Source organism: Ceratotherium simum, chromosome 3 (assembly GCF_057802395.1).
Source record: "Ceratotherium simum simum isolate JZ-2026a chromosome 3, ASM5780239v1, whole genome shotgun sequence".
Taxonomy (NCBI): Eukaryota; Metazoa; Chordata; class Mammalia; order Perissodactyla; family Rhinocerotidae; genus Ceratotherium; species Ceratotherium simum.
The window spans coordinates 81125153-81152508 of record NC_141902.1 but is presented as its reverse complement, the minus strand read 5'-3'; the positions used below and the strand labels follow the sequence as shown (position 1 = coordinate 81152508).

At 44.0% G+C, this 27356-nt stretch overlaps 1 protein-coding gene and 1 long non-coding RNA gene across 3 annotated transcripts; one reads left to right on the top strand and one right to left on the bottom strand.

Moving 5' to 3' along the window:
• Window positions 1-11853: 11853 nt before the first annotated feature.
• On the bottom strand, window positions 11854-20368 carry LYSMD4 (LysM domain containing 4). Of its 2 annotated transcripts, none has more exons than XM_087428862.1 (3): window positions 20217-20368; window positions 18370-18659; window positions 11854-16229 (listed from the first exon to the last, which is right to left on the bottom strand). In XM_087428862.1, the coding sequence occupies exons 2-3, from the start codon at window positions 18649-18651 to the stop codon at window positions 15618-15620; spliced, it is 894 nt and encodes a 297-aa protein (XP_087284988.1). In that variant the 5' UTR covers window positions 18652-18659; window positions 20217-20368; the 3' UTR covers window positions 11854-15617. The 2 variants fall into 2 exon arrangements, with proteins under 2 accessions (XP_087284988.1, XP_087284987.1); XM_087428861.1 differs by lacking the exon at window positions 20217-20368 and adding an exon at window positions 19920-20007.
• A 2697-nt stretch (window positions 20369-23065) lies between these two features.
• On the top strand, window positions 23066-24059 carry LOC147917668 (uncharacterized). Its single transcript, XR_015551744.1, has 2 exons — window positions 23066-23162; window positions 23913-24059. It is a non-coding gene; the product is annotated as an uncharacterized LOC147917668 (long non-coding RNA).
• The last annotated feature ends 3297 nt before the right edge of the window (window positions 24060-27356 follow it).

Below are 27356 nucleotides of genomic sequence, written 5' to 3'. Positions count from 1 at the left end.
ATAGTGTTGGTAAAATTAGTGTACTACATAAAGAAAAATAAAACTGGATTCCTACCTAACGTGACACAAGAAGGTAGCCTCCAAATGGATTAAATACCTAAAAGTTAAAATAAAACGATGGCATTGTAGAAGAAAATATAGGAGAACATCTTTCTGACCTAGAGTGAGGAACTGCCAAAGCACAAACCATAATGAAAAATTTGATGAATTTGATTTCATCAAAATCTGGGAAACAAAACAAAATAAAGAACAGTAAAGCCAGCCCCGGTGGCCTAGCGGTTAAGTTCAGCGCACTCTGCTTTGGCTGCCCAGGTTCAAGTTCCCAGGCGTGGACCTACACTGCTCTCCGAGTGGCCGTCCTATGCCAGTGGCCCACATACTAAAAAATAGAGGAAGATTGGCACAGATGTTAGCTCAGGGCGAATCTTCTTCAGGAAAAAAAACAAAACAACAACAACAACAAAAACCTACTATAAAAAACAGTGTAATTGGAAATCACCCCACAGAGCAATCAGTTCATAGAAATCTTCATCATTTTTATAGCTGCGTAGTACTCCATGGTATGCATGTACCACAGTTTACTCAACTGTGAATAGGCATTTAAGTTGTTTCCAATATTTTGCAAGTATCATTGAATAACCTTATGCATATGTATTTTCATATTGTTAAAGATTTGTCTTCAGGGGTAGAGTCCTAGAAGTGGGACTGCTGAGTAAGTTCATGTGTAATTTTGTTAAGTATTGCCAAATTTGCCTCCAGAGGAGTTGCACCAATTTGTATTTCCTCCAGCAATGTATGAGAATGCCTGTTTCCCCACAACCTCACCAACAGAATGTTGTCATATTTTTTATTTTTACCCGTCTGATAGTTGGGAGATTATATCTCAATGTTTAAATTTGCCTTTCTCTATTATGAGTAAATTTGAACATTTTTTTCATGTTTGAGGGCCATTTTAATCTCTCTCGTGTGTGTGAATTGTCTGATCATGTCTTTTTCCCATTCATCTATTGGGTTTTTGGTCTCTATCCCTCAATTTAAGAGTTCTGTTTATTTTATGGATATTAGCCCTTTGTTATATATGCTCTGAGTATTTTCTCCCAGTTTTTCATTTGACTTGACTTTGTGGTACTTTTGTCACGCAAAATTTTATTATTTTTATGTAGTCAAATTTATAACTTTTTTTATTGACTGTGGATTTTGAGTTAAATTTAGAATCCTTTCCCTACACTAAGGTTAGAGAGGTATACACTCACATTTTCTTCTAGTACTAGCATGGTTTCATCTTTTACATTTATACCCTAATCCATTTGGAGTTTAATCTTAGGTATGGATCTAATTTTATATTTTTCCAAATGGCTATTCAGTTATCCCAGTACCATTTACAGGCATACCTCTTTTCATTGCACTTCACTTTATTGTGCTTCACAGATACTGCATTTTGTACATGACCCTTCACCAGCAAAAAGATTACAACTCATCAAAGACTCAGATAATGGTTAGCATTTTTCAGCAATCAAGTATTTTTTAGTTAAGGATGTACATTGTTTTTTAGACAGAATGCTACTGCTCACTTAAAAGACTACAGTATAGTGTAAAGATAACTTTTATATGCACTGGGAACCCAAAAGATTCGTGTGACTCACTTTATTGCGATATTCACTTTATTGTGGTGGTCTGGAACAACCCACAATATCTCTGAGGTATGCCTGTATTAAAAAGTTCATCTTTATCCCATTGATTTGAGATGCCACCTTTGTCATATACTAAGTTTCCATATGTATTTGGGTCTGATTCTGGACTTTCATTTTTTATTCTACCATGACCACAAATTTTAAAAGGTTCTTAACACTGCCCAGAAATGCAACTATAATTCCCTAGTATACAGACTTCCTCACTTTCTGACATCACTATTTTACTCTTTCTCCTCTCTATTCAAACCTTCAAGACCACTTCCTCTTATTCCCAGCTGATTATTTCCTCTCACATTTTCCACTGATAAAATAGATGCAGTCAAATGAGACCTATCTAGTCTTCCCAATATGAAGTCCAGGAATCTGCCTGCACCTGTACCCACATGCTCTGCCTTCCCTCCAGGAGCTATGGACTGTCTGTGCTCTTATCTAAGGCCAAGTCCTCCATGCTGTATATTGAAGTCACCACCTCTTTCCTTCTCAAGGTCGTCACTCCTGCAACTATCCCCTCTCTCTGGTAGCATCAATTTCTCCCTCTCTTCTAGATCTTTCCCATCAGCATAAAAGTATGCATTTGGGTCACCTATTTCAAAAACACGACAGAACAAAACTCTCCAGCTACTGCCCCCTTTGTCTATCTATAACACTAGGGCTGATATAAAGATCATCAAATCCCCTCCAGTTTCATTCAGGGTGCTGTACATATTTTATTATTTTCTATATGTGATACAACCTAAAAAAGATGGAGAGGCACTGATCTATATGGATACCAAGAATGAGAACAGATACTAAAGTCTTCAGTGGGTGGGAGGGAGAGACCAGAAGACCTGTAGACGATGCAATAAGGAAGGGTAGCAGGTACTATATTCTGATGACATGTGCTTTAAAGAGGAAAGATTTAGGGAGGAGAGTGGAACAATGATCTCAAAGTGGCAATGAGGAACAAAGATAACACCGCCACTGCCTGGACTACTGGAAAATGGGCTGTCCTTCCTTCCCAACTACTCAGTTGAGACAACACACAACCAGGGAGCCTAACACTTGACACATATGGGAATGCAATGTTTGTTGAACTATATCAACTACAGGCTTCCAGTACAGCTGTCTTGCAGTGCATGGAATTTAGTGGATTCATTCCCAAGCCTCTCCAAGAAAATGTGCCCCTTCTTATTTCCTCTCCCACGATCTAGTCCAGGTTCACAAATTCAGGGTCTATCAACAGTCCTGCTCCCCTGGATCTGCCTCTGAAACCAGTCTTGCCCCTTGTGCCACCATTTTGACTGCCCCTCCCCTAACTCTGGCCTATGAACTTCTGCTTCTGGCCATGAGGGAGTAACAGGGGTCAGATGTATTCTATCCTCTCAAACAAAGAACTGGACAAAAGGTATGAGACACTGGACAACAGGCAGTGCAGGAGAGTGATTCCTGAGAATAGAGAAGTAAAACTGATGAGTGTCCCAGCTCACTGCCAGGAGAGTTTCCAGAACACAGCACAGACCACTCAGCACAGCCCAGCAGTCTTGCTGAGTTGAGCAGATGGAATTTGGAATTCAAGGCATCCAAGGCACCTAGAATTTGTGGGGACAGAGTATGGGGAAAGGAGGAGTTAGACAGAGATCCCCCAAGTCTCTGGCTGAGTACTGATCTGCACATGCATGTGAGGAAATCACAGAGGCTAGGAAAAAAAAGAATAAAGAAAAGTGGGTGGAACCATTCCCAGAGCTCACTCAGGGCCAGGAATAATCTGTGCTCCCACCAGCCAGAGCAGGGAGACTTCCTAACACACAGCATTGAGCACAATCTTCAGAAGTATATCACCATAACAGTGGGGCTGCATTAGCCCTAGACTAAAGGCTGCTCTGGACCTGCCATAACAGAGTTTTAAAAAAGCCTCAAAAGGATCAAACTGATTCCAAGTTCCAAACAAAGCCCAAAAATATTTAAAGGGAGACAACAAAATCTAGCACATAACAACATAAAATTCACTATGTCTAGCATCCAACCAAAAATTACCTGGCATGCAGAAAAACAGTATAATCCACAACCAGAAAAAAAATCTACAAATAGAAACAGACCCAGAGTGACACAAATGATAGAATTATCAGATAAGGACGTTAAAACAGCTATTATAAATATGCTCCACGTGTTTGAAAATATATGAGGACAATGATGAAAGAAATAGAAGATAAAAAAAGACCCAAATAGAACTTCTAGAGAAGAAAAATACCTGTAATGAAAGATGCACTAAATGGGATTAATAGCCAATTAGACACTGAAGAGGAAATGGCCATAGAAACTGTCCAAGATTAAACAGAGAGGAAGACAATGAAAAATGAATAAACATCAGTGAGCTGTGGGACAACATCAAATGGCCTAATATATGCATAATAGGATGGAAATGATCAGAAAAACAATTTGAAGAAAATAATGGTTCAAATTTTCCCAAATTAGATGAAACCACATAAACCTACAGATCCAAGAAGCTTAATGAAGTCCGATTGGAAGAATTATGAAGAAAACCACACATAAGCTCCTCATAATCAAATTGTTAATTCTGACCTACCTCACTTCTTTAAGGCCTCTCCCCTCCAAAATTGTGAGATTACTATTCTTTTTTTTTTTTTTTTAAAGATTTTATTTATTTATTTTTCCCCCCAAAGCCCCAGTAGATAGTTGCGTGTCACAGCTGCACATCCTTCTAGTTGCTGTATGTGGGACGCGGCCTCAGCATGGCCAGAGAAGCAGCGCGTCGGTGCGAGCCCGGGATCTGAACCCGGGTCGCCAGCAGTGGAGCGCACTCACTTAACCACCAAGCCACGGGGCCGGCCCGTGAGATTACTATTCTTAAAGTCAGTGCTCATCAACTCTGTACTGCTCGAAGACTTTCAATAGCTTCCCATTGCCCATTAAATAATGTCCAAATCACTTACACATAGAATTCAGGGTTGTCTATAACCTGGCCCCAAACCATTACTGCAGCATTTTCCCACAATTCCACTTCCACTTCCTTCAATCCAGGCCACTAGGCTACTCATAGTTCCCTGTTCACATGATCCCCATGGTTTCCAGCCTCCAGGCCTTTGTTCACACTGGAGAGCACTCTGGAGAGCCATCTATTACCATATTACTGACTCCCACCCTCCTTTCAGGTGTCAACTAAGGAAATGCCACCTCTTCTAGAAAACCTTTCTTCTTTTATCAACCCTGTGTCATCTTATCCATTTTCCTCTCATGGGGCCCAGCATGATCTACCATATCACCACTCTTACACAGGTTTTATCTTTCCCACTAGATTAAAAGTACCTTGAGGGCAGGGGCCATGTCTTGTTATCACATAGCCTCTTGGCATATATTTGGTGCTTTGAAAGATTTGTGAATGAATGAATGAATGGTAGTACATGTTCCTTATTCAGAGTAGTGAATGGAAATTAAAATAACATAATGTTTTCTGAAGATCTGGGAAAGTCTACCCTGGGATGTGTAAGGACCCCACCCCCTCATAGCACTGCTGTACCAGTCCCTCAGGGCCCCTGCACAGTTTTGAGCAGGGACAGAAGAGAGCATAGGTCATAGGTTGGAACTGCACATTGCCACTATGCTGGTCCTTCCCAGGGCTGTGGGGCCTCGGTGGCTGTGCAGGAGGGCAGAGAGGCTGGTCCCACCTCTCCTCAACAGCTGCACTGTACCCAGGTGGCTCCTGGAGAACAGGCAAAAATGGATGCTATCCCCATTCTCCGGTGCCCCTGCTCAGCCTCGTGAAGCCAGTTGTCCCTCCTCTCTGGAAATAAGCTTGGAGGAACCCTGTCCCAAGGCATTAGGCACTGGCAGGGAAATTGCTAAGGGAGGCTACTTTACTGACACAAATGGGGTTTATTTCTCAGTCAAGGAGCCTGGCTCGCTGGCTCAGGGGCACCACTAGGAAAATAGGCAGGTAAATGCTGATTCTACAGTTCTCCTTAGGGTTCAGGCAGTGGGCCTGACTTTTCTTATCACTGCACAGCCAGTGCCCCATGTGGACCAGTAGAAATTTTCTTTATTCTTCTTTCTCTGCTGCCCCCTCCTGAAACCCTGCCTTGGGAAGCCACAAGCCCAGTGCAGTCATGGCCCAAGCAGCCATCATGTTCTGTGAACCTGGGTCATGCCATCCGTGCCCTTCCGGAGGCCCACGGTGGACAGGCATACAGGTAGAAGAGCAGCAAGGCCCCAAGCAAAGGGATTAAGAGCATGGGCTCCTGAGCCAGTCAGCCTGGGCTAGACTCCCAGCACTCCCATTTACTAGCTATGTGATCCTAGCTTTGTTTTTCCATCTGTAAAACAGGAATAGTAAGTTCCAACCTCAGGATATTGTGAGGAAGAAATGATTTCATGTGTAAAGCTCTTAGAGCATTTTCTGGCACCTAATAAGTGCCATGGATTAGACGATGATTGTTTTTACTCTTAGGGCTGCATCCCAGTCTTTTTCCAAAGAGAAATCTTCACCTCTCTTTGGGTCCTTCCTACAGCTGAGCTCAGCCTCCTGCCCCTGCAAACCAAGTGGCTACTCTCAATTCAATGACTAGGCATGTCTTCTCCCACCTCTCCCCTCCACACTCCATCCACTGCAGCCCAGGCCCTGCACAGAGCCTTGACTATTTCGCAGGTAACATCTTCCAGGCCACACCTTCCTCACCTCTGAGGGCCACCCCAGGCAGCACCCGGCACAGAGGCGGTGCTCTGTATATGTCGCTTAATAAATGGATGAATTAGTCCATTGGGAGGTCATTCCACTGCCTTCTCTGACATTCTCTCTAGGGCATCAGGCATGGGCGGGGGCACCTGCCAAACCACAGGGACAGATACCCTGATGCTCCTGCTAGGGAGAGCGAATATTTTTAAACTCTATCTTACACACAAATGGTTGTAACTCTTTAAGCCAAATATTTCCACAATCAAGGAGCTCCTGGCTTGTGTCAGGAGGAAGTTTCCAAGAAATGGTGGAAAACAGGCCAGAGGGAAGTGAGGAAGTTTCTCACTGCTCTTCATTAAAAAACTGACATCAAAGCAAAGGTTGTAGCTGGAGAAAAAACCCCAGGGAACAGACCGGCATCGCCACCTTATGGTAGCTACAAGCAAGAAGCAAACCCTTCTGAGAAAAGCTTCATGCTGACGGCGCTTCATGTCAACTGCTACAGCATTTCAACAAAGCCAACGGACTGGGAAACTGAAATTCCAACACCATCACCTTATACAGAAATCTGCCCCTTAATCTGCTCTCTTAAAAACTGCCACCAATGCTGATTATTTGTTCTCTGGACCAGGTGATGCCTAGGCCTCCAAAACACCTCAGACCAGGCTTGCACAAGGAACCTGTGCCTAGAAGTCTGGATGAAGCTCCTCTGTGCTGGGCAATGTTTTAGACAATAACTCTGAGATTTTTCTTCCTTTTTTCTCTTTCCTGAGGTAATAATGGACAATGTGTATCTGACATCTTTCCCCTCATCTGTGTCTTTTAATATCCCTGGATATATAGCTTTTGTCTATTAAAAACTGAAATTCATTCTTTCTCCTAAAGGCTTCAGAGTGCAATTAAAAGTGAATAAGGACTATTTGGTAAATACACATACAAAGTAGAGAAGACTGGCACAGATGTTAGCTCAGGGCTAATCTTCCTCAGAAAAAAAAAAAAGAAAATCCTAGAACGTGGGATGAGGCTGAAGCACAACAGAGACCAAGACAGACTGCATTAGGAGGATAAGAGGAGTGGCTATACACTGACTGCTTTGCCCCTCCCCTAGGCCAGGGCAGCACCACACCAAGAGGTCTCCCCTGAACCAACTGTTCCTCCAGTGGGAAAAGAGAGCCCAGGGTGGACATCCAGCTCCCCAGCGTTGTGAGTTGCTCCTTGGAAGCCCCCACTCTGGTCTCGCCCCACAGGGATTGTGGGGGAATCTGCAGGGCTTGACCACTGGGAATCTGACTGTGACAGAGAAAGGGGGAGAGGCCTGCAACAACCAGCATTTGGATCTTGGCAGACCAAATGCTACCTGCAATGCCCAAATAGTAGTCCCAATCAGCAGCTTTGTGCATCTGCAGAGCCAAGACAGTGGCGCAGTCTGACCAGGGAACTCAGTGGAGGGCAGGTCTGCTTGACTCGGGTCCTTAAATGAAGAGCCTTGTCGGCCCTGGAGCCTGGTCTGCCCCTGCCCAAGCAGCGGAGCTGAGTCATAGCTTGGTCCACTGCTGAGTGTAGCTCCCAGCCGTGCCTGACCAGAAAGGCTGGGCAGAACACCTGGAAGCTATACAGCCCAGCAACGCTCAAGCAGAGAGTACAGCAGGCAGAGCTGATCATCCACAGAGCAAAGTCAGTGGCACTGTTCAGCCACGGAACTTGTAGAACAGGTCGGCTTGAGTCAAGACCACAAACAGTGTTTTTAGGCTTGGAGGGTTCCCCTGCTCCACCCAGGCAGGGGAACTAATTCATAGCCCCATCTACTGCTGAGTGTAGCTCTCAGTCCCAAATGTCCAGTAAGCCTGACCAGAGAACCCAGGAAACTGGAGCCCATCCTACAGCCTCGCTTGGGCAGGGAACCAAGCCAGCATTCCTATCCAATCAGCCAGCAGCAACCCCTCCCTCTGCCCAACCTCAGAGCTCAGGCAGTGGCCTCGCCCAAAAATAGACCCTGATAGCAAGCCCCACCTGCCCAAGGACATTACCAGCAAACTAAGCTGACTGATGAAGAATTGTTTCTGCCAAAGTGAACCTGTAAAGTTTGGAGAAGGAGACCACTTACTCAAATGTGCAGATACCAATGTAAGGAATAAAGGATCACAAAAAATCAGGTAAAGATTACACCACCCAAAGAAACTAATAAAGCTCCAATAACTGACCCTAAAAAGATGGAGATCTATGAACTGTCAAAGAATTTAGCATAATCCTCTTCAAGAAGTTTAGTGAACTATAAGAACACACAGGGGACTACATGAAATTAGGAAAACAATGAACAAAACAAGAAGTTCAACAAAGAAACAGAAATCATAAAAAAAAGATAAATAGAAATCTTAGAGCTGAAAAATACCATAACTGAACTGAAGAATTCAATAGAGAACTTCAAAAACAGACTTGATCATGTAGAAGAAAGAATCAATGACCTAGAAGACAGGACATTTAAAATTATCCAGTCAAAGGGGAAAAAAGAAAAAAGAATGAAGAAAATGAAGAAAGCCTTTAGGACTTAATGGGACATACTCAAAAGAAACAGTATCAGCATTATGGGAATTCCAGAAGGAGAAGAGAAAGAGAAAGGGAAAGAAAGTATATTTAAAGCAATAGTGGCTGAAAACTTCCTAAACCTGGGGAGAGAAATGGATTTCCAGATCCAAGAGGCCAAAAGGACCCCAAATAGGTTGAATCTGAATAGGGCTACACAAGACACATTATAATTAAATTGTCCAAAGTCAAAGATAAAAAAAGAATTTTGAAAGCAGCAAGAGAAAAGAGAGAAGTTACATACAAGGGAACCTACATAAGACTATCAGCAGATTTCTCAACAGAAACTTTTCAGGTCAGAGACGATATAGTCAAAATATTGAAATAGAAAAACTATCAGCCAAGAATTCTATATCCAGCAAAGATGTCCTTCAGAAATGAAGGAGAAATAAAGACTTTCCTGAAAAAACAAAAGCTGAGGGAGTTCATCCCTACTAGACCTGTCTTACAAGAAATGCTAAAGGGAATTCTTTGAGTGGAAGTAAAAGGATGCTAATTAACAGCATAAAAACATAAGAAGGTAGCCTAAAACTCATTGGTAATGATAAATACATAGTCAAAGTTAGATTCTATAATATGGTAATGGTGGTGTGGAATTCACTTATAACTCTAGTTTAAAAGTTAAAAAACACAGGAAAAGAAGTAAAAAGCATCAGAATTGGTAAAGAAGAAGTAAAATTGTCTCTATTATCCTTATTTGCAGATAACATGATTTTATATATACAAAATCCTAAAGACTTCACCAAAAAACTGTTAGATCTAACTAATGAATTCAGTAAAGTTCCAGGATACAAAATTAACACACATCAATAGTGTTTCTATACATTAATAATAAATTATCTGAAAAAGAAATAAAGAAAATAATCCCATTGACAATAGCAACAAAAACAGTAACATATTTAGAAATAAATTTAACCAAGGAGGGGAAAGATCTCTACATTGAAAACAACAAGACATTGATGAAAGAAATTGAAGAAGATACAAATAAATGGAAAGGTATCCCACGTTCATGGATTGGAACATTATTATAACATTGTTAAAATGTCCATATTACTGAAAGCCACCTATAGATTCAATGCTATCTGTATCAAGATTCCAATGGCATTTTTTACAGAAGTAGAAAAAACAATCCTACAATTCATATGGAAGCACAAAAGACTGAATAGCCAAAGCAATCCTGAGAAAGAAGCACAGAGTGGGAGGCATCGCACTTCCTGATTTCAATCTATATTATAAAGCTATGGTAATCAAAACAGTGTAGTAATTGCATTGAAACAGACACAGACCAATGCCACAGAATCAAGAGCCTAGAATAAGCCCACACATATATGGTCAAGTAATATTTGACAAGGGAGCTGAGAATACTCAAAGGGGAAAAGAGAGTCTCTTCAATAAATGGTGATGCGAAAATTAGATATTTTTGTGTAAAAGAATGAAAGTAGACCCTTATCTTACACCACTCACAAAAATTAACTCAAAATGGATTAAAGACTTGAATGTAAGACTAAAAACCATAAAACTGGAAGAAAACATATGACAGTAAGCTCCTTGACATTGGTCTGGGTGATGATTTTTTTGGATATGACACCTAAAGCACAAAGATAAAATAAAAAATAAGCAAGTGGGACTACATCAAACTAAAGCTTCTGCACAGCAAAAGAAACAATCAACAAAATGAAAAGACAACCTATGGAATGGGAAAAAATATTTGCAAACCATATATCTGATAAGGGGTTAATATCCAAAATATATAAGAAATCATACAGCTTAATAGCAAAAAAAAATATATATATAGTAATCCAATTATAAAATGGGCAAAGGACCTGAACAGATATTTTTCTAGAGAAGTTATATGAAAGGCCAACAGGTACATGAAAAGGTGCTGACCATAACTAATCATTAGGGAAATGCAAATCAAAACCACAATGAGATATCCCCTCACATTTGTGAGAATGGCAATCATCAAAAAGACAAGAGGTACCAAATGCTGGTGATGATGTGGAGAAGAGTGCACCCTTGTGTACCATTGGTGGGATTGTACAGGCATACCTCATTATATCGCACTTTGCTTTATTGTGCTTCACAGATACTGCATTTTTTACAAACTGAAGGTTTGTGGAAACCCTGGTCAAGCAAATCTATTGGAAGCATTTTTTCAACCGCATTTGCTTACTTTGTGTCTCTGTGTCACATTTTGGTAATTCTCACAATATTTCAAACTTTTGCATTATTTTTATATTTGTTATGGTGTCCTGTGACCAGTGATCTTTAATGTTACTATCGTAACTGATTCCAACCCTCTTGGATGACTCTAAGGGGTTCAAGACTTCAGTGGAGGAAGTAACTGCATATGTGTAGAAATAGTAAGAAAACTAGAATTAAAAGTGGAGCCTAAAGATGTGACTGAATTGCTGCTATCTCATGATAAAACTTTAACACATGAGGAATTGCTTCTTATGGATGAGCAAAGAAAGTGGTTTCTTGAGATGGAACCTACTCCTGGTGAAGATGCTGTGAAGACTGTTGAAATAACAACAAAGGATTTAAAATATTCCATAAACTTAGTTGATACAGCAGCAGCAGGGTTTGAGAAGACTCACTCCAATTTTGAAAGAATTTCTACTGTGGGTAAAATGCTATCAAACAGCATCACATGCTACAGAGAAATTGTTCCTGAAAAGTAGAGTCAATTGATGGGGCAAACTTCATTGTCTTATTTTAAGAAATTGCCACCCCAACCTTCAGCAACTACCACTGTGATCAGTCACCAGCCATCAACATCAAGTCAAGACTCTCCACCAGCAAAAAGATTATGACTTGTTGAAGGCTCAGATGCTGGTTAGCATTTTTTAGCAATAAAGTATTTTTTAATTAAGGTATGTACATTGTTTTTTAAGACATAATCTTATTGTACACTTAATAGACTACAGTATAATATAAACATAACTTTTCTATGCACCGGGAAACCAAAAAATTCGTGTAACTTGCTTTACTGCAATAGTCGCTTTATTGCAGTGGTCTGGAACCATACCCGCAGTGTCTACAAGGTATGCCTGTAAATTGGTACAACCACTATGGAAAACAATATGGAGTTTCCTCATAAAATTAAAAATAGAACTACCATATGATCCAGCAATTCTACTTCTAAGAATATATCCAAAGGAAACAAAAACACTATGTTGAAGAGATATCTGCAGCCCCACGTTCACAGCAGCATTCTTTACAATAGCCAACACATGGAAATAACCTAAGTGTTCATCGACAAACGAATGGATAAGAAGTTGTGATATACAGACATATGCACACAACCATAAACACACACACATATACACACACAATGGAATATTATTCAGCCATAAAAAAGAAGGAAATTCTGTCATTTGGGAAAACATGGATGGACTTTGAGGGCATTATGCTAAGTAAAATAAGTCATTCAGAGAAAAACAAATACTGTATGATCGCACTTATATGTGGAATCTAAAAAAAAAGAAAAAAGCAAACTCATAGAAAGATCAAATTTATGGTTACCAGAGGAAAGGAGTGGGGGGAGGGGGAATTGGAAGAAGGTAGTCAAAAGAAAGAAACTTCTAGTTATAAGATGAATAAGTACTAGGGACGTAATGTACAACATAATGACTATAGTTAACACTGCTGTATAGTATATATGAAAGTTGTTAAGAGAGTAAATCTAAGAGTTCTCATCACAAGGAAAAAACGTTTTCTTTTTCTCTCTTTTTTTTGTATCTATATGGAATGATGGACATTAACTAAACTTACTGTGGTAATCATTTCACAACGTATACAAGTCAAATCATCATGCGTACGACTTACACTTATACAGTGTTGTATGTCAATTATTTCTCAATAAAACTGGAAAAAAAAAGAAAAATGTTAAAATCCCCTCTATAAGCCATCATTTCAGGGCCCATATCATTTTCTTTCAACCCCAGGCAGTCTTCACAATTAACGCAGAGGCAGTATAAAGAACTACCTTCCTGGCGGGGGGGTGGGGGCAGTGCGGGGGCTGTGTTGTGGCCTCAACTGGGCAGTCCTGTTCTGGGTCTCTGCTTAGTCCCTGCAGCCTTCTCTCCCCAGAGTAAAACAGGAGCATCATCTGCCTGACAACAGAGATTCCCTAGGCTTCCACAACATTAAGCACTATAGTTCAACCAAAAGGACTAAAGACTAACAAATCTAATTATTTCTTTACAATATTAACTCCCAAAAGACATTGAAAATGTAGTCAAAGGGCCAGCCCAGTGGCATAGTGGTTAAGTTCACATGCTCCGCTTCAGTGGCCTGGGGTTCATGGGTTCGGATCCCTGGCGCAGACCTATACACTGCTCATCAAGCCATGCTGGGGCAGCGTCCCACATACAAAAAATAGATGAAGATTGGCACAGATGTTAGCTCAGGGACAATCTTCCTCAAGCTAAAAAAAGAGGAAGATTGGGAGCAGATGTTAGCTCAGGGCCAAACTTCCTCACCAAAAAACAAAAAAAAAAAATGTAGTCAAATATGTAGAAAATGAGCTTCACAGTATGTCTTATGTATACCTAATACAGCCATTTTAAAGCATGTTATGCAGACCAATCAGCAAGACTGTGCTGGTTACCACTTTCTGTTCACCTGCTGGAGTAACCTTGGGCACGAGCCCTGAGCGGGCCTCACCTCTGGGACACAGACACCTGACACCTCCATCTTCTCTAACATTGTCCCATATCTTTTAATTCTCAATTACCAACCTCCAAATTAAAAAGAATCAATTTTCCTTCACAGAAGAAATTACTTTATTCCATTTGAAAAAAGTATACAGATATTCATTCTTCACCTGGCAAAAGTCATTTTTCCATGGGACTCTGAGCCCTGCCTGGTGAAGTTAATGGTGACAAATGTTAGAGAAACCTGTGGCCTTTAGGGGCACAGTAAGCACAAACATTTGACTGGAGAAGCATTCACATGATCAAAACATTTCCTGTAGCAAAGGTTCACAAGTTTATTTTATCCTGAAGACCATTTTGGTTTTGAATAAAACATTTAACTTTGAAGATAATTTAAATTTGCTAATTGACTCCAGGGCAAATATTTTTTCACACAAAAGAAAGAAACTGGGAAAAAAATTGGATGCATCTCAAGTACTCTTCTGCCACACTGCTATCCTCTTACATGATGAGATCTTTCCAATCTATCTCTAGGCCTAGTGTATCAAATGCCATAAACCATGCCTAAAGCTTAGCGCTTGTAGTGTGTTTTCCTCCCTAGAGATAGACCTCTCGGACGCTGAACCACCAGCCACCTCAGCCTATTTCCACTCCTCCATGGGATCAAGATGGGCTCCTGCCAAAGCAGCCTCTCACCCTCACCCCATCTACTCCTGCTCCACCCGCAGCGCCTCAGAGGCCAACCCATGCTCCCCTAAGCCTCTGCACTTAGTACCACTGTTGCCTTGTCACAGGAGGAGACAGGCAAATCACAGGCCGACGGGTTTCAGGCCCCTCTTTCTATAGCCTTTCACAGCAAAGGTCACCTGTAGGCCCTCCACTACGTGTTTGGACTTTTAACATTATGAGCTACATTGTATATAAAGTGTTATTTACCCCAAGAAAAATGACTGAGCCACATTCTTGTATGATGGCTCTAGAATTCCTAAGAATGGAGTCAGGGAAACAGCAGGAAGCACACCCATTCTCCCTACACTACTCTTCCAGGCACACACAAGGGCTGCTGCTCTAGGCAACATTGGACTGGTGACTGGCCTTAAGACCTTAGAAGTGTCACATGTTGGGACCCTGGTGATAGACACTCATCCTTCTCTACACCTACTCGGCTCCAGACACTGGCCAGCAAGAGCTCCTTCCACGAACGCTGACTTGGAAAATCCAGTTAGCGATTGCTGTGGGGATGCACCTCAGGTGAAACTGGGCCATGGCCCCCAAAGGTTCTGGCCAGGAGGTGTACCACGGAGCAGCTTAAAACATGCCTGTGTGTCAAACTAAGTAGCTCTAAAAGTACAAGGAACAAAACTGCTGCTACTCAATACCATAACAATTTGGATTTAGGGCTTTTTTGATTCTAGATGTGACACTGTCTCAAAAAGGCTAATTGGTGGGGCAAACAGGAAGTAGGGCTTATAAGAATTATAATCCGGCACACTCTAAAACAGAGTGACATTCCACCACTATTGCACAGCACCTTTGCCAGAGAGACAGAGAACACCATTTGTCAGAGCCAAACACCCCTCATAGCAGGTGAGGGGCACTGCAAGCAGCCAGGCGACCAAAGCCAACCCCAGGGGCTTCCATATTGCAGGTCCACTGGACGAGGCCATTCCTCCCCCTCCAAGCACGTCCAACTTGGGGGCCCACACAGTGCTACTGTGAAGACAGTCATGGCCAAACCACTAAATGCCTTCAAGAAATGGTAGCTGTCACATGTAAATGTCTCTCTTGCCACAGCTCTCTGAATGTAGGAGGCTGAGGGCACTGGTGTTTTGGCTCCCGCAGCCTTGGAGTAGGCAAGGCTATTCCCCATGGTGGTATCAAGAATACAACAGTGGCTTCTGAAACGCGTCCGTATGTCACAGAAAAGAAAACACAGCACCCTAAGATATGGCTAATGTCAGCTGATGCACATCACAAGCCCAACCGCTAAAGATGGGCTGATTTTAGAAACAACAATAGCTAGTTCCCTGCCTGGTTGGTTTGACTGAACTGGCTGTCTGAAGAGGGGATGGCTGGCACTGGAATCGCTAATTTGGGGGTTTGCCCTGGAACTACATTTAGTGCCATTGAGCCATTGGTGACAACAGTTGTGTTCAAGCTATTAGGGATCTCATCAGTAGCTTGTATTTTAAAATAGACCAAATAAAACACTGGTAAAACAATTCCAATTAGAAGCATGATAAAAACAGCATTCCACCACTGAATTCCACCGTCTGCACCAGTTGTAGGCGTCTTCAGAGGAGCTGGAAGTAGCGGCTGACTGGAGGTCTCTACGCAGTAACTTTCACTCAAAAAGATTTCTGACTGCACTGCACGCTCAATATTCTGGTCAATGCCCTTAAAGAAATCCGTCAGTTGGCTGGATGGGGCACCAGCACCTACAGCTGCTCTGTCTGAGTCTGGCTGCTCCTCGAAGGTCACTCTGGTCTCTGAGGATGGACTTGGAAGGGGTCTGAGTTCTTTGTGGGTCTCTGTTAGGATCCCGTGGTTTTTCACTGGAATCTTAATAGATTTCAAAGCATATAAGTCTTGTTCTCTGATGAAGTTGTTGACTTTCTTGATATCTGCAACCTAGGGAAGCCATGAAGACAAACATCACGAAATATGTAAAGCTCCTTAAAACTAAGATCCAAAAAGTGGCTCCAAACCTTTCTGGGTGATGGTCCAAGCCCACCCTGCTTAAGAATCTGATGAACACCAGAAAACTGCACCTACACACAAAATTAGTTTAGGCTGAATAACTGGTTTTTTTGGCTTTAACTGAGCCTTAATGTGTAGCTTAATCATCAAATTTTCCTATAGATTTATAAGTTTGGACAATTTAAAATAGTTTTGGAAAAGACATTTTTGTTTGTTTAAAGTGCAACTGCAACAAAATGCTTTTAGATGAAACACATCATGGTACTAAAAAGCACACTGTTGCCGTTTCCACTCTTAACTTTTGAGGCAACAGTGCCTCCAAATGGCTAATTTCTCTCCTGCATTAGAATCCAATTCAGCAGCTGCAGTAGACATTAGCATTCAGCAAACACAAAGCCTCAGCCAGCTCTACAGACACTCAGAACCTAGTTTACCTGTAACATTTTAAGAAAGAGGTGTGTCCTCATGATTCTACCAAATTTTCTTTCCCAGAAGTATTGTATGGCACATAAACATTTTTTAAATAAAAGCGACCTAGAGTTAATTCACTTTGAGGATTTCACAACAGTTCTTACGACAATTAGAAACATGTAAGGAATCATGAATCACACTGGAAACTACAGACTGCAATCTTCTATTCCAATATTAGGTCTTGAGAAGAAAGGAACACCACTGCAAGTTTTATAAAGTAACATGAAGTTCATAAACTCCTCTTATAATCAAATCTTAAGATTTAAGAAATGGAAGGAAATGAAATCAAAGATAAACCCTCCCTCCAGTTACTGCTTACAAACTTCCTGAAGGCATCAGAAATGGACTCCAAGGTTTTAACTCATAAGTCCACTTAAACTAGAGTGTAAATATAGTCATAAACCCTATTCAAATCAATCATCGCCACTATTTTGATTCTTTAGCTACTGCTTTTATCATTTAATTGAATTGGGGTGGGGGACATTTTTAATTTATTATGTTCTGAAACTAAAGCATAAGGTGCTTGAGACCTTTTTGTCTTTGCCCCTGATAAACTATCATCAAATTTATTTACTTCAAATAGGAAAACTGATCACTTATTGGATGCATTATATAGTCTTTCTGGATTTTTTAAACATCATTCCAAGAAGCCCACTGCATCTATTCAGGTCCCTACCAAGGGGAGGATTTCATTTTCAGCCCCTTCTCCATAAACCATGTAGCATGCCTACAGAAGCTGACGATAAGAGTGAAATACTAATCTCAGTACAATTTACAGACTACTATGTGTCCCTGGAGACCAGCCTGCGTATTTCCCTGGGAAACACACCACCACCCCACATAACATGTTTAGCCAGTTGGATCTTGTTAGATAAATGACAGACACTTTAAAGAGGAAAAGATTTTTTACATAAGTAGCTCACATAGCCTTAGAGAAGGCCAGAGAAAGTTGTAGCACAGTGTAAGTAAAATGAAATAGTTTCAATCTAGGTGAGAATGCAACAATTCTATAAACACTTTCCTACTTACTTTGCCATTGTTAATCACTCTGAATGCTAAAAACATAATTAAAGAGAAAAACAGGGTTATATAGATACATAGCATACAAAGGTTAGATCATGCACTTCTAAAAGAGAGAAGGTAAAACTACCAATCAAATAAGCTACAACCACCAAGAAAGGGTCATAAAAAGAAAAGTAGCCAAAAAAGCAAGCATACCAAAGAAATCTTGGATAAATTCTGCCTGGCATCTCTGGCCTCATTAGGTATTAAAAAAAATGTGCTCAAAAGAAAAACAAAACGTTTCAGAATTTCAGTTTGGAGGGACAGAGAAGAGTAGAAGTACTCTGCAGAGAGGGAACTGCCCCATCAGCTGAGATTCCTAACCCTCTTTATGACCCCAGCATTCAGAACTGAAAGTACTTCCATCTGCCTTCCATCTCTGGCTAGACAGGAGAGTCCTTTACTGCTACAACAGGCCTTTCCCAACCACCTTGGGGGGTCAGGAAGGGATAGCAAGGGCCCCCACCCTTCAGTGAGTTCCTCTGTTCCTCTAAACACACAGGAGCCGGGCAGCACCTTCACCTGTGGGATTTCTTACTTTGCAGCCGTATTGAAGAGCGAGCTTGTTGAGGCTGTCCTCTTGGGCCAGCTCCCTCTGCAGCAGCACCACGTCCCCTGCTCCTGGCTGGTGAGGGTGGTGGGCACCCTTCTTCTGGCGCTCCTTGCTCCGGGGCCGCAGAGCCACACGGTGGGACTCTTCCTCAGAGGAATCCCCTGAGTCCCCACCGCCATTCTCAAACATGTAAACGTGGCTGGTCGGAGTCCTACAGACAATAGCTGGGCCTTGGAAGGTCTTGGTTAACACTTCCTTCTGCCTCATTTTCTTAACTGAAAACCAAACCCCAGGGTTAATTCCACATAAGCCAAGCCATATTCATTCCTCTGTGGCTACACTGAAGATAAGTGTCTTGCTGTTGTGAGAGATTTACTCTTTTTCCTAATCATTATAAATACTCAATAAATACTACCAGTACAATAAAGGATGTGTTTATGCGAGCTGAGATGAAGGCAGAGAGAGAAAGAAATAAGAACTTTTTTTTTCTAATTGCATACTTTTTGCACAGAAAACAAAAGAATCCCCCTTCTTCTCCCCTTATTCCGTCATCCATAGCTCCCCAGAACCCACATATATAGAGAAACAACTTTCTTTTTGGTCTCAGAGTACCAAAGATGAGGCTGGGATCATTGCAATGAGAGGTAAGGATTGTTCCCAGCCTCCCTGCACTGAGAATCGTAAACTCAGAACTTTTGTCCAAAAAGTCTTGTTCAATACTTTAAGCATTCCAAAGTATCTTCACTGAAAAGGTCAAGACTAAGGATACTGCTTAGAAGAACCACGAGACAAAAATACTCTGATTTTGAAACAGCCTGAATTATACAATACGTGGGGCAAGTGAGGGGAAAAATTCCTGTCCAACTGAGATTTGTCCGGTTTCTCCCAGGTCCCTTTGCCATCATTACATCCCACGTCTGGTACTGATTTTCACTCCTAGACAAGTGCAAAAGCCACGATACGCGCTTTCCCCTCTCCGAACTGTTCCAATGAGATTCCAGAAACGAAATCTCAAACACGGGGAATGACAGCCTCAAAAAGAGTTGGCCTCGGGTCCCTTGGAAGCCCCAGGGGAGTGGTCCCAGGGCGACCCCACCCCCGCCCTCGGAGGCCGCCGCCCTGACACCCTCCTCCCCCCTCGGCCCGCACTCCAGAGCCCCCGCGGGCCCGGAGGAGGGAGGCCGGCTGCCCTCGGTGCCCGAGGGCCACCCGCAGCGGCCCGAACCTTCCCCTCCGAGCTCTGGGCCCGCAAGGGGCCCCGGCGGCTCCCAGGCCTCAGTTTCCCTCAGAGTCCCTTCCGTGAAAGGGAGTCCTCAAACAGGAACTGACAATAAAACCGGGGAGCGGCCCGCCTCTATGCTTAGACCGAGGGCAGGCAACATTCACAAAGGCACGACCTGCGACCCCTGACCTCCAACCCCAGCAATCTCGGGCCAGCCCTCAACGGTCGCCGTCGCCGCCCCTCCAGCCGCAGAAGGGTAACCTGGAAGACCCGGGAGTGGCGGCTCGCCCCCGAGCCGACAAGTGGGGCTAACCTGCGGCGCCGGAAAGAGCCCGCGGGGCCCGCAACCAGGACCGCGGCCTCCCCCTGCAGACCCCGGTACCTCAGCGCCCAGGAACCGCCGCCGCCGCCGCTGCGCCTGCCGATTGGCTGCGAAAATCAGCAGGTCTGCGGGGGGCGGGGACGGCGAGGCAGCCAATGAAATCAGCAGTGGGCGGTCACTGGAACGGGCCTGGCAGTGCTGAGAGGTCAGCACACAACCGGTAGGGAGCGCGGGGCGGGGACCGTGCCCAGCTCTCTGCCCTGACCGTGGACCCGTCCGTCCGCCTACCTGCACGGCTGCTCGGGCTGGTCCTGGCTTTAGTTTTTGCCTCTGTAAAACACTTTAACGCCTCCCTCCCAGCTTTGTGCTGAGCCTCAGCTTTCTCTCCCGTAGAAGAGGACTTTGGCCTCGCCCTGTGCGACAAAGGTCTGTAACGAGGAGGCGGATTCCCAGTAGGGTGGGTGTCACCTCTGAGGCCGCCGGCGGCGAAGGGCCCCCTCTGGCTCCGCCCAGGTGGGCGAGGGATCTCTGCGTCCTGAGCTTTTGCCGGCCCGGACCGCGGGAGGAGTTTGCTCCGCCCCGCGCCGCCCACGAGGATAAAACAGAAGTCCACCGACGTAAAACAACGCGAGCCAAAAAAACAGAATCGATCAAATGTCGATGGCGGAGGACTCCTTAAGCTTAAAAAGTGATGGATGAACTCTCTCACACACTAAAGCACAAACGTTTAAAACTTCAACCCAAAAAAGAAAACCAAAATTAAAAAGCAAACAGTTATCTGGGGGAAATAAATGCAACAAACACCATAAAAGATTAAAATCCTTAATTGAGGGAGACCTCGTCAAATGAATAAGAAAGACGTTGAGACTCCAGTAGATAAATGGGTGGAGAGCATGAGCAGACAATTTACCGGAGAGTACAAATGATTAACAGGGGAGAAAAATTAGACCTCACTACCAATCAAATTAAACAAAGCAAAAGGATTAAACCAGTAAGATCTCCGCAATGCCTTTTATGCTTTTCCATCCCACTTAGAAGAGAAGTCACATTTTTTATGTTGGCAGACAAAGCCCAGGATGGTGTGAGGGCTCCAACGCATTCTCTACCATTCTACCCATTCCTTGCAGCCACACTCCGCTTTTTCCTGGCCTTTAAACACCCGGATCTCCCACCTCTGGCCCTTCAGAGGAACGTCCTTCTCTCACTGCTGGCATGATTGGACTTTCTGACCCTCAGGCCTCAGATAAGTCACCTTCTCAGTGGGGCCTTCCCTGTCCACCCTGTAGGTGCTCCCTCTGTGCTCTGTCAGATCAGTCTGTGTCTTCATTGCACTTCCTAGTTAACTTGTTTTATTGCCAGAATCCTCCTGCCCATGATGATGGTCTCTAAGTCTGCTTTGCTTACCACTCCCAATGCCCAACTCAGTGTGGACACTTAGATGCACATTAAATAGTGGTTCAATAGGAGAGACTTTAAGTGACCTGACCTGGAGTACACAGGAGGGAAATGGCAGCACCAAAATCCAAATCCTCATGTGTCTGACTCCAAAGGCCCAGCTGTCAGTCACAGCTGTGCTTTTGGCCCAAAGTGCTGCCATAGCCTGGTGGATTTGGCAAGTCTGGGAGTCAGAATTTAGAAGTGTGATTAATGGGGAGAGGAGTCTGAATGGAATCTACAAAGCTGAATTCATATAATGGCTCTCTGATCACTTACAGTTATTTCTTTCATTCAGCATGTTCAATAAAAAACAAATCTAAACTTGGGAGAGACTTTATTCAAAAGGATGATTGCAAGGAGAGAAAGGGACTCGTGCAATAGCGGGAGGAGGACTATTGCAATGGGGAGAAGGCTCTGAGTAGAAGGTCTGCAAACGTCTCAAGAGTTTAGCAGGAAGAGTTTGTCTTTTGTGGAGAGGAGTAAACGAGGCTGGAAAGAACCAGGTGTGGGGAAGTGGGATGAAAGGTGGCAGGATTGGATCGTAAATCCAAGAACGTTCTCCCTGAGGCCAGCCTGTTCTCAAGATGGACTGTATTTGGCTCAGGCCAAGGGTGGGCCAAAGTTCATTCAGGAGCCTGGACGAAGGAGAGATGCTTCGTGGAAGTTTGGCTAACAAGAATTTTGTTCCAATTGATCAGTGGGGACAAGAGGCTCAGCTAATCATTTACAAGGCAAAGAAAGGGAATTTGGACGGCCTGTGTCTGGCCTTGTCATAGGTATACAAGGGAGGCATCCATGAGTCTTATCTAAGTCATATGGAGAAGGAAGAGTGGTTCTTTGTAATAAGTCATTTTCCAGAACCCAAAAGGAGGGGCGGGGAGAGGTTCTTGACCTTCACTGTTTTCCAGGAGCACAGGACATGGGTAAAGTTCAACACTGTCAAGCTTACATCTATGGATCTCCTTCTGGGTGTCAAGCACTGGGGCAGAGCAGTGAGTAAAGCTGGCAAGCCCTCATGGGGCTTACATTTCTAGAGGAGAGATGGGCAAAAACAAAGACATGCACAGAAAAGAGCATTACAGATTATGTTAGATCTTCAAAAAATAAAAACCAAGTCATGTCTGTTAACAACAATTATCCAAACATCATAAAGGCAAACAGACGGCTGTGTATCCTTGGGTGTCATACTGGAGCTTGGTTAGCAGGCCTGCCTGAGAATTACATGATTTTCTAAGGCAGCAGTTCTCAAAGTGTGTTCTATTTTACATAGTAATGCCAATAGTATTTGCCTCTTACACTCCACTCTCTCGATGGCCAGTAATTTAGCTAACGTATATTGAGTCCTTACTGGGTACTAGACAACACAATAGCCCTATGAGTAGGTATTATTATAATCCCCAATTTACAAATGGAAAAACTGAGTGTGAGAGAAATTGCAAGTTGCCTACCCAATATCCATTCTACCTTTTTACTTAGGAACAGAACCCAAGTATTATTTAGGGCAGTAATGTGCCAAGCTGAGACTACATTTCCCAGCCTTCTTTGCAAGGGGTACTCTTGTGAATAAGTTCCACACAATGAGATGTAAGAGGAAAATGTTGGGTGGGACTTCTTAAAAAGCTTTTAAAAGGGAGACATCTGGAAAAGCTCTGTAAAATATATGTGCCCTTTTTACCCTCACTCTTGCTGCCTAGAATGAAGATGTGATGGCTACAGCATGTGCAGTCAGCTTGGACCATGAGGCAACATTGGTGGTGGAATCCATGTGCTAAGGATGGCAAAGCAGAATAATGGAAAGTGTGTGAGAAAGAAATAAATGTCTCTGTTGCTTAAGAGGTTGTGAAGATCTCTGTTAGTAGCAGCTGAAGCAATTCCCAACTTATATCCTTAGGGACAGAGGTTAAGTTACTTGTGTAAGATGTCATAGCTAGTAAGTACAAGAGGCAGGATATAACCCCAGACAGTGGCTACAAAGCCCAGGGTTTGTAAGCTTCTGAGCAGGGCTCAGTTCTGCTTTCCCTGCTGCCCCAGCCCAGCCTAGGAGGCCTGCTAACCTGGTCACCTGTTCCCTCTGAAACATACCCAAGCTGGTTTTCTCCCCAGGCCCTTGGTTAGGCTGGCTGAGACACAGCTCCTCAGGTCCAGGTGAGGCCAGATGGGAGGTGCTGGAGCAACATGGCTCATCTACTGAAATGTGCCAGAGTCACATCCACCAAGGACAGCCCCACTGCTCCGGCCCTGAGAAAGCCACAACCAAATGTCCACAAGCAGATGTGTCTACTCTGATGCCCCTCAAAATCCTGCTAAACTTAGGCCATCCTGTCCCTGTGTCAGCCTGCTATGGACTGAATTGTGTTCCCCCTAAATTCATATGTTGAAGTCCTAACCCCCATTGTGACTGTATGGAGATTGGGCCTATGGGGAAGTAACTAAGGTTAAATTAAGTCATAAGGGTGGGGCCCTGAGCCAATAGGATTAGTGTCTTTATAAGACACACCAGAGAGTTCACTCTCATTCTTCTCTCTCTCTCTCCCTGCTCACACTCAGAGGAAAGGCCACGTGAGGACGCAGTGAGAAGGTGGCCATCTGCAAGCCAGGGAGAGAGTCCTTACCAGAATCTGAACCCTGACAGACCTTCACCAGAGACTTTCAGACTCCAGAACTGTGAGAAATAAATTTCTTCTGTGTAAGCCATCCAGTGTGTGGTGTTTTGTTATGATAGCCAGAGCACAGTAAGAAACTGACCTTCTCCCCAGGAGGGCAGAAGATGGAAGGGAGCAGATGCTGCATGGCTGGCTTTCACTAGATGTTTCAAAACAGCTGTGGGTAGAGAGCAGAGAATTTTATGGGCAAAATCATTAGAAGTTCTTAAGTACAACTTCTCATTTTATAGAGAGGAATTTAAGACCCAGAGACACAGGGGACTTACCCAAGATTGCATAGCAGGTTAGTGGTAGCCTTGAGCTATGACAGAAGATAAATGGAGTCCAAAGCCAGCTCTGTATTTACCAGGTGTGCAACCTTGGTCTAGTCCCATAAGACTTCTGGGCCTTGATCCTCTCTTCTACTGTATTATCCTCTATGCCCTGTATGGCCATACCTTCCTTCTGCCTGGAACAATTCCAGTTTATGCCTATTGTCTCAGCACAATTATTATTAATGCTCCTTCCCTTCTCATAGTGTTTGGACACACCCTCTACTTCTGTGGCAGTTTGCATGACACATGCTCCAGACCCATCCCCTGGCAGACACTGCTAGTTCATCACAGAGACCCAGACAGCTATCAGGCCTCTGCATGGAGGATCCAAGACAGCCATGACCAATCAACCAATAGTGTCAGGGTTGGTGAAAATGATTTGCCATCCCTACTCTGTGGAATCTGGTAGTCTTGATCTGGTTTCTTAGGCTGTGGGTTATTTAGTGACTCAGGAAAATCCATTGGTCATTGGGGATCAGTCTCCTATCCACAAAATGGAAAGAACAAAACCTCCTGATGTCTTCCACGTGTTATAAAGTCATTGTTGGAAATGAAGCCCAGGGAAGAAACATAGCTATGAGTGTTAAAGCTCATAGCTCCAAAGACATTGCCAGCTTAGGAGTTCATGGGAGAGTGGTAGGAAAAAAAAAAAGGTTGAAGAAATATATTGCATTTGGTACAGCAAAACCCATCATTAAAACGTTAAAGGGCGGGCCGGCCCGGTGGCGTAGCAGTTAAGTGCACACGCTCTGCTTCGGTGGCCCCAGGGTTCAGATCCCGGGCATGCACCGACACACCGCTTGCACGGGGCTGATCGCCTCACACAAATAATAATAATAATAATAATCTTGTAAAAGTATAGTTATTGACACGGAAGGATGTTTAGGAATAAAAAGCACTGTTTTAAAAATCTGTAGAGGGGCCAGCCCAGTGGCACAGCGGTTAAGTGCACGCACTTTGCTGCGGCGGCCCAAGGTTCACAGGTTCGGAACCCCAAGCACGCACTGACGCACCGCTTGGCAAGCCATGCTGTGGCGGTGTCCCATATAAAGTAGAGGAAGATGGGCATGGATGTTAGCCCAGGGCTGGTCCTCCTCACAAAAAAATAAAATAAAAATCTCTAGAAAACAAAATAAGGGACAGATACCCCACAGCGTCAGCCCACGTCCACCTGAGGGTTGTAATATTCATATTCATGGTGGTTACTCCTGGGTGACTTTAATTGTCCTATTCATGTGCATTTGCCTTTTTAAAGTTGCCTCTGCTGCACACATTTATTTACTCTTGTTATGAGGAGGTGGTGTACCTACTGAACAGTGGTTAAAGCCACAGGTGCTGAAGCCAGATGTCCAACTTTGAATCCAGCACCATCCCTTAGGACCTACAGAAAAATCCTGTGACCTCTGCAAGCCTCAGTTTTCTCATCTATAAAATGGGATGTAAGATAGACACTGCTGTTCACCAGATGCCTGGTATCCAGTGAGCACTCCAGGAATGTGGGCTATCATTATTACCAAGGGGGACACCATAAAGTTATGTCAATTTTTCAAGAAAAAAATACATTCTTGCCCTAACTTGGGTAGCTGGAGGTGGTTTGTAAGGCTCAGATCTGCACTGACCTGGAAACAGGTTTCTCAGGTGAGTTTTAAGCCTGTTCATCAGCAGCTGTATTTGTGTGCGATTCCATAGTCCCCAGGGCCAGGATGTGGGGAGGTGCCGGCAAACAGGAGCCTGATGAACCAGGTGAGCTGTCCTAGGCAATGTCAGCGGGGGCCACCACCTTTCAGACCTGGTGAGCGCCCACGTGGGAAGCCCAGCGCCTGGCCCCAGCTCCCACGTCATCCCAGGATGACTTCCGCCTGGCCCCTCCCTTCCAGCTTAGAGCCTGGAGCTGCTCTGTCCTCTCCGCCTTGGTGGGAAACTCAGTCTCCAGTTTGTCTTTCTCCAAAGAGCCACACCCACAGACCTTTGCGCATACAGCAGGGTGTTTAAAGGTTTTATAGACACATCTTAACACCTCCGCTTCGTCCCTCTCAGGAGCAAAACCTTAGACCCCCACCCCCTGCCTCCTCCTTTCCAACCTCCTTGCTTTCTCCCATGCAACCTTTAGACTCAGCTCTAGCTTCCCTGGGCGTACCTGGGAATTATGCCCAGGTTCACAGGGCCTGACTCAGCACCTCCACGGTCCCCTTCTCTTCCCCAGTCCCCTGGGATTGTGCGGGGTACAGATCTCATTTATAATTTTTATATGAATTACATGCTAAATACAATGATACTATTTTAGATAATATTAGGTTACAGAAAATATTAAAATCAATTTCACCTTTTCTTTTAGCTATTTTTTAATGTAGCTACTAGAAAATTAAAAATTACATCTGGGGGCCAGCGTGGTGGCGGAAGCGGTTAAGTGTGCGAGCTCCGCTGCCGCGGCCCGGGGTTCGCTAGTTCGGATGCCCGGCGCGCACAGACACACTGCTTGTCAGGCCATGCTGTGGTGGAGTCCCACATAAAGTGGAGGAAGATGGGCATGGATGTTAGCTCAGGGCCAATCTTCCTCAGCAAAAAAAGAGGAGGATTGGCAGATGTTAGCTCAGGGCCTATCTTCCTCACCAAAAAAAAAAGAAAAATTACATCTGGTTCACATTATATTTCTATAGAGCAGTGCTGCTCTAGGATCCCGCTGCCAGCGGTGCCTGAAATCCACTGTTGAGAGCCTGCCTTTGTCTGCAGGCGTCCTTGTTCTCCGGAGGGCCCTGGTTAACATGCATGTATCCTGACCATTCACATCAGGTCCAAGCTTGGCCGGGAGATTGACAGATAGAGAGGAGATGAAGGGAGGCAGGAACGGTGTAAAGAGACCCCTTTTGCATCCCCACCCCCTGCCTGAGGTTCCCCGACGGGTGGTGGCAGGAAGGGAGCAGCAGGGCCGGCTGGGACAAGTGGGAAGTCTCTCAGCTGAAGACTCAGGGGCCACTGGCACCAGGAGAGGATCCAGGAGAAAGCTGCACCCAGTG